This window comes from Triticum urartu, chromosome 2A (assembly GCF_056163025.1).
Source record: "Triticum urartu cultivar PI428250 chromosome 2A, HENAU_Tu73, whole genome shotgun sequence".
NCBI lineage: Eukaryota > Viridiplantae > Streptophyta > Magnoliopsida > Poales > Poaceae > Triticum > Triticum urartu.
Genome location: NC_141874.1, coordinates 259775638 through 259783490, shown reverse-complemented (window position 1 = coordinate 259783490; position 7853 = coordinate 259775638). Strand labels below are relative to the sequence as shown.

At 54.8% G+C, this 7853-nt stretch overlaps 1 protein-coding gene across 1 annotated transcript; it reads left to right on the top strand.

Moving 5' to 3' along the window:
- The first annotated feature begins 2007 nt into the window (after positions 1-2007).
- LOC147984752 (uncharacterized) lies at positions 2008-2925 on the top strand. The gene has a single exon (XM_087541246.1). It carries the CDS (start codon positions 2008-2010, stop codon positions 2923-2925), a length of 918 nt encoding a protein of 305 aa, XP_087397372.1.
- Positions 2926-7853: the final 4928 nt, after the last annotated feature.

Here is a 7853-nt window from a genome sequence, read left to right as displayed (position 1 = left end):
AAGACTCTTCATTTTATATTTTAGTGATCCAAGATCACATTGAGTCCATAGGAAAAGCCAATACTATCAAGGAGGGATGAGGTGTTGCTTAATGAGCCTCTTGCTTCATGTGCTTAGTGATATGCTCCAAAACCCTCAACTACTTTCCCACTTCCACATATGACCTAAACCCTAAGCCAAACTCGGTCCTACCGATTCTTCCTATCCGGCGCCACCGAGTTTCACTTGTCATTAGCCACTACCAAACCCTAGCAATTCGGTTCTACCGATAAGGATCTCGGTCTCACCGAGATGGGGTTGCAAACTCTCTGTTTCCCTTTTGTAACTTTTCGGTCTCACCGAAAGAGCGAATCGGTCCCACCGAGATTGCAATGTAAACTCAGTGTTTCCCCTTTGTAACTTTTCGGTCTCACCGAGTTCCACTCGGTCTCACCGAAAGAGCAAATCGGTCCCACCGAGTTTGCCTGACCAACTCTCTGGTTAGCTAATTACCAAATTCGGTCTCACCGAGTTTGTGTAATCGGTCTCACCGAGATTACATTATGCCCAAACCCTAACCATATGGTCCTACCGAGTTGCATGTCAGTCCCACCGAAAATCTCTAACGGTCACTAGGTTTACATTTTCGGTCCGACCGAGTTTATTGATATGGTCCCACCGAGATTGGAAAACTGTGTAACAGTTGGATTTTGTGTGGAGGCTATATATACCCCTCCACCTCCTCCTCATTCGATGAGAGAGCCATCAGAACACACACACCATTCCAACTCATATGTTCTGAGAGAGAACCACCTACTCATGTGTTGAGACCAAGATATTCCATTCCTACCATATGAATCTTGATCTCTAGCCTTCCCAAGTTGCTTTCCACTCAAATCTTCTTTCCACCAAATCCAAATCCTATGAGAGAGAGTTGAGTGTTGGGGAGACTATCATTTGAAGCACAAGAGCAAGGAGTTCATTACCTACACACCATTTGTTACGTCTTGGAGAGTGGTGTCTCCTAGATTGGCTAGGTGTCACTTGGGAGCCTCCGACAAGATTGTGGAGTTGAACCAAGGAGTTTGTAAGGGCAAGGAGATCGCCTAGTTCGTGAAGATCTATCGCTAGTGAGGCAAGTCCTGTGTGGGCGATGGCCATGGTGGGATAGACAAGGTTGCTTCTTCGTTGACCCTTTGTGGGTGGTTGCTTCTTCGTGGACCCTTCGTGGGTGGAGCCCTGCGTGGACTCGCGCAACCGTTACCCTTGGGTGGAGCCCTGTGTGGACTCGCGCAACCGTTACCCTTCGTGGGTTGAAGTCTCCATCAACGTGGATGTAGGATAGCACCACCTATCCGAACCACGAGAAAAACATCCGTGTCTCCAATTGCGTTTAAATTCTCCAAACCCTTCCCTTTACATTCTTGCAAGTTGCATGCTTTACTTTCCGCTGCCTATATACTCTTTGCATGCTTGCTTGAATTGTGTGATGATTGCTTGACTTGTCCCAAAATAGCTAAAATCTGCCAAGAACTAAAATTGGGAAAAGGTTAAGTTTTTATTTGGTAAAGTAGTCTAATCACCCCCCTCTAGACATACTTTCGATCCTACAGAGATGCCTCGGGCTGAGTGGCCAAGTGGGCCATAGATTTGCCCCCCTACACCATCTAATACCAGCCTCGCCCTGCCATCAAGTCACAAGCACTGGCCGACTTCCTCATCGACTGGGCCGAGACCCAGTACTTGCCGCCAGTGCCAGATTCCACCCATTGGCGGATGCATTTTCATGGTTCAAAAATGCGCACCGGTTTGGGAGCCGGCGTCATTCTCACCTCCCCCAAGGGCGACAAGCTCAGATATGCGCTGCAAATTCACTTTGCCGCCTCCAACAATGTTGCTGAATATGAAGCACAAATTCACGGGCTCCGGCTTGCCAAGGAACTCGACATTCGCCAGATCCTGTGTTACGGAGACTCCGATTTGGTGGTCCAGCAGTCATCAGGCGACTGGGACGCCAAGGATGCAAATATGGCCAGCTACCGCTTTCTCGTACAGCAACTCAGTGGATACTTCGAAGGGTGCGGGTTCCTTCATGTGCCAAGAAATGACAATGAGCAAGCCGACGCCTTGGCACGAATCGGCTCCACCCGGCAAGCAATAACAACCGGCGTTGCCTTGCAACGACTCCTCAAGCCGTCCGTCAAGCCATCACCAGAGTCAGATTCCATATTTGTGCTGGCTCCTCCTGAAGCAGTCAGAACCAACTTGAGAGGCCCACCAGCCGTCACGGGAACTTCGGCGGACAACCCGGGGACTGCAGCAGTCGGCCCGGGGACTTCATCAACTCAGCAAGCGGCGGCCGACTCCAACCCACCACCTCCCAGCCCAGCCGCCCTCGTACAAGTGGCAGTCCTGGTAGTCGAAGAAATTGCAGCACCTTCATGGGCCCAGCCCATCCTCAATTTTTTGGTGAAAAAAGAGCTGCCAACGGACGAGATCTCGGCCCGGCAAGTGCAACGCCGGGCGGCAGCATATACCATAGTCAATAGAGAGCTTGTAAGGCGCAGTATCACTAGTGTTTACCAGTGCTGCGTCGAGCCTGAGCAAGGCCAGGCAATCCTCAAAGATATCCATCAGGGCGAGTGTGGTCAGCACGCGGCCTCAAGGGCTCTGGTGGCCAAGGCTTACCGCCATAGTTTTTTCTGGCCGACTGGCCTTGAAGATGCCAAGGACTTGGTCCAGAAATGCGAAGGGTGCCAGAAGTTTTGTTCAAAGCCTCACCAGCCGGCTTCTGCACTCAAGACTATTCCCATCGCCTGGCGCTTTGCCATCTGGGGCCTGGATATGGTGGGACCATTCAAGACAGCAAGAGGTGGCTTGACTCATCTGCTGGTCGCGGTGGACAAGTTCACCAAGTGGATAGAAGCAAAACCAATCAAGAAGTAGAATGGTCTGACTACTGTGACTTTCATCTCCGACATCACCATCCTGTACGGCATACCACATAGCATCATCACCGACAATGGCACGAACTTCGCCAAAGCTGCCTTGGCCCGTTTCTGCGCGACGCAGGGCATCCGACTGGACCTAGCGTCCGTTGCCCATCCGTAGTCAAATGGCCAGGTGGAGCGAGCAAACGGCCTCATTTTATCCGGCATCAAGCCTAGACTGGTCGATCCGCTAGAGCGGTCGGCCGGATGTTGGTTCGACGAGCTTCCGGCCGTCCTCTGGAGCTTGCGCACAACTCCGAAAAAGTCAACCGGCTTTACGCCTTTCTTTCTCGTCTATGGTGCCGAAGCCGTCATCCCGACAGACATAGAATTCGACTCCCCTCGAGTCACCATGTACTCCGAAGAGGAGGCAGAAGAAGCACGACAAGACGGTGTCGATCTGCTGGAAGAGGGCCGGCTGTTGGCACTCAGCCGGTCTACCATCTACCAGCAGAGCCTGCGCCGATACTACAACCGAAAGGTCAAGCCTAGATCCTTCCAAGAAGGAGACCTTGTGCTCCGGCTGATCCAGCGAACAGCCAGCCAGCACAAGCTCTCGGCACCTTGGGAAGGCCCCTTCATCAGCAAGGTGTTGGTTAACGACTCCTACTACCTCATCGACGCTCAGAATCCTCGAGCATGCAAAAGAGACGACTCCGGCAGGGAGACGGAGCGTCCGTGGAATGAGAATCTCCTTCGAAGGTTTTACAGTTAAAAAGCAGTATGTATCACGCTGACTTTTGTATTAAGTACAAAGACTCCGGGTTCCCTGAGTAGAGCTCGGGGACTGCCCTTCTTTATCTATAAAACAAGTATTACGTCTATCATTTATGTCATTTCATTAATCTGTATGGCACCGGGTTCGACCAGTCGACCCGGGGACTTGCCGCCTTATACTATGAGATGCTTCCTGCAGCCGGACAAGTAGTGTGTTGGCACCCTAGCTTTCTCCTGCCAGAGGCCGCAGCCTGCAGAACAGCTGTTCGGTCGGCAGGAGTCAAGGCGAAAAGGGCGCCTGCATGAAAAATGGCTAAGGACTTAAGGCATTTACATAGTCCAAGCCGGCTTCTCGCCTCACCAACCGGTTACCGAGCAACCGGCCGACCGGCTTCTACTTAACTTGCCAAGAAAACTCTAGCCGTCCAAGTACTTGCCTTCCCAAAGATGGCTAAGTACTTGACCCAACCACAGTCCGCAGAGCGGTTGTTCGGCTGGCAAGACGGCAACCAAGGGAAGGTGGCAAAGGAAAAAGGCCAAAAGAGTAGAAGGCAAGGAAAGGTAGAACTCAGATAAAATATTTACACATCAAAGGCCCTTGGTCGACATCCAACATAAGTTCCAAATACACCCCACGGGTGGAATTGTGTGAAGCTAACAAAGTTCGTTGAGACTAATAAACAGGGAGAAATGAAAAGCAAAGTGGCAGCCTAGGGATCGGCGGACGGGTTCGGCGGAGTGCTGGAGTCGGTGGCGCCGGCTGGTCGAGCAGTCGGCTGGTTGGTCCTTGCTTGGTCCCCTCCAGCGGCATCCGGCTCATTTGAGTGCGGCTCATTGCTGGAGGCGCGGTCGAGTTGGGGCTGGCCGTCCGCTCCGTCCTCTGGCGCCTCCTCTTCGTCTTCCTCCTCCTCCTCGTATTCTCCCTCGTCACTAGAGTCGATCACCTCAGCCGAGTCCTCACCATCCTCCGGGTTCAGCCCAAAGCACTCTGGCGGCGCCTCGGTGCCGTCCTCAGCCGACTCCAGGATGAAGACTCTGGTGTCGGTGTACTCGGCGATGGCCGCCGCCCGCTTGATGAGTTCTCCCTCCACTGCCACCAACTCCTCCTGGGTCTCCTGTCGGAACGTGGTCAACTGGGCTAGATCTAGCCTAGGGTACCATGCCTTGATGAACTCCAAGGCCCAGCGCGCTCCGGCCCGGGCCGAGGAGCCCTTCCATGCCTCAAGGCGGCCAGCCGCCACCTCCAGCAAGTCGGCAGTCCGGCTGGGGGTGCGTGGGGCCGGCCTGTCGGGCCACAAGGCGGCGATCGCCCTGGCGCCGACACACTGAAGGCGGCGCATCATCCGATGAGTCGGCCGAAGACGGGCCTGGATGCTGAGAAGCTGCTCGCGAAGGGTGCGAGGGGCATTGGCGGCGATCCTCTCGCCTTCCGCCCTTCGTTCTTCACGGTCGGCCTTGATAGCCTGGTTGGCGGCACCAGAGTGGCCTAGAAAGAAGTCTGCCAGCACTAAGCAAAAGAACAAAAACAAAAAGAGAAGGAGGCCGGCTTGGCTAGAGGCCGGCGACTTACAAGAAAAGTAAAGAAGGACGCCTACCGTCAACCATATTCTCGATTTCACCAAAGCCGTCCGTCAGCATTACCGCCTTGTTGGTCCAGGCGGAACATTCTATATCGAACTCGACGAGAAGACCCGCCTCCTTGTCCTCTGCCTGCTCCGCGAGCTGCGTGGCCAGCTGGTCACGTTCTTCGGCCAGCTTGCTGCAGTCCGCCTCTTTGGCATGCAGCGCGGCGTTGGCTTCGCCAAGGTGCCGCTGAAGGATGGCGTTGGCCTCTGCAAAATCAGAAAAAGAAGGAAACGACAACAATCAGCAAAGAAAGATGTAGCGCCAGGAAGATCCAGCCCGACTGCTCAGCAGTCGGCCCGGATCTCGGGGAATACAGCCCACAGGTGCGCCAGCGCGCCCCCGCAGAAAGAAGAGGACTTACTCCGGCTCTCCGACAAGTCGGCGGCGCGTTGATCCAGCTCCTGGACTCTGGAGTTGAAGGCGGCCGCGCGGAGGTTATGATAGTCCTGCAGCAAATATGTTAGTACTCGGAGCTTGCTAGTTAGAATTCTGGGCCGCCTGCTCAGCAGCCGGCCCCGAACTCGGGGACTACACCCAGTGGGTGCGCTGGCGCGCCCCCACGAAGCAATACAAAAATTGAAAATAAAGGAGCAAGAGGTATACCCGGATGGCCTTGTGACTCCAGGAGTTTGTCTTGGACCTCCAGGACCGCCTTGTTCAGGTGGGTCTTCCCGCCTCCCCGCGCCCATCCAGCGGGCGCGGCGTTGGTCGCCTCGGTGTCCAGGATGGAGGAGCTCGCGGCGCCGACCTCCAGTGGGCGTGGCACCGAGGCCGCCTTCGCAGGCCGTCGGCGGAAGGGTGTGTGGGCCCCGGGAGTCGGGCCCGTCGCCATCTCATTTCCGGCCGGCGGCACCGTTGGGTCGGCCTTCTGCTTATCTCGCGCCTCCTCAGAAGGTGGTGGCGAGGGCACGATCACATCCGGAATGGCGGCGTCGCCGCCCTCCCTCTCCATGGTAGGGTGCTCGCTGCCGGTTTCCCCAGTCTGCGCCACGAACTCCGGTGGCGGCGGCGCAGAGTTCAGGGGGAGGACGAACGTCGCCGACTAACGGCGCGCGGCTTCCTCAGCCCGCTTCTTCACCACATCAGCGGCCTCGGCCTCCGCCAGCTTCCTCAGGGCGGCGGCCTCCACCCTGTCCGCCTCCGCCTTCTCCAGGCGGGCGGCATCCTTGCGCGCCTCCCGCATGGTCCGCTCCGTCGCCTCCTAGAGGTCGGCGGCCAGATCGATCCACCGGGTGGTGGTGGAGGTCTCCACCGACCCCACGATGGAGGCGGCAGTCGACTTCTCAAGAGTGAGCAGGGGCCTAAATCAAGGGGGACGAAGTAGAGAAGACTCAGATGAGATCGTCAAGAAAGGAAAAAGTATGAAGGAAGTCAGAACTTATGCATAAACCAGCTGCGGCGTCTTCACCACCTTGCGAAAGCGGTCGGCTTTCGCGTCCGCTTCCTCCCGCTTGGTCACCGCAGCCGAGCCCCTGGGTTTCTTCGGCCGGCTGCCAAACAGGCTCGGCACGGCTCTGCGCTTATGCGCGCCGCCTTGGGCTGCCGGCGCGCCAGACGAGCTCGCGCCCTGCTCGTCGGAGCCCGGCTGGCGGCGCAGGGCGACTTCCCCCGCATCGTCATCTGGCCATTCCTTGAGGCTGGCTCCGAGCCCTGAGCCGCCTGCAGCGCCGGCTCCTCCCTCGGTGTCGTCCTCCAAGGTCGCCGCCCCCAAGTCAGGGTCATCTACGTCGCTCTTCACTCGGTCGGGGAGAAATCGATGCTCCAGCCCTACGGCGCCGGCTGCCGGCTGGAGGAGGGCGCTCTGTCCCAAGAGTCGGCTGGTCAGATTAGACAAATGGAACCCGGCAAAGAGGAAGAAAAATATAAGGAAGGGAAAATTACCATAGGAGGGGGTTGGCACGGGAATACGACTCCTTGCCAAACTGCCACTCCTTCGTGAGCTTGCAATTCGCAAGGTAGTTCACCATGTGAGCTACCTCTGCATGAGGTATCTCTTTGGTGCACAGCCGGCTTGGATCCCGATGACCGCTCATCTGACTTATCATGTGAGGGCAGCCCTAGAGCGGGAGTGTCACATCCCTGCTTTTAGTCATGCATTAGGGTTGGATGAACTTGTGCATCATGTTTAAATTTCTCTTAAACTTGAAATGGGGCCTAATCAACCCCAACACCCCCTGAAAATGCTAATTTCCAACAATTGGAATTTCAATGAACCAAAAATGCCCTTCATAAAAGCCCACCATTTTTTGTCTTGACTAAAACCTCTGCCAAAAATGGTCTTGCAATTTATGGAGCCATTTTGGATTTTTTGAACAAGCCATAAGTATTTGAATTTGGGCATTTTAAATGCTATAAATATTTTAAAGTGCTCAAATAATCTTGGAAGCATTTTTAGGCAGTTGGGAATATTCCCAAATGTGTTTGTGAATTTTTCCAGAGTTTTTGGAAATGAGATAGTATTTATTCTATTTCAATACACATAGCAGGAAATAAATAAAAGCAAACAGAAAGAGAGAGAGAGAGTTAGAGGACTTACCTGTC

Excerpts from the sequence above, each read along its gene's own strand:
- LOC147984752 (XM_087541246.1), top strand. The coding sequence starts at position 2,008 with ATGGCCAGCTACCGCTTTCTCGTACAGCAACTCAGTGGATACTTCGAA.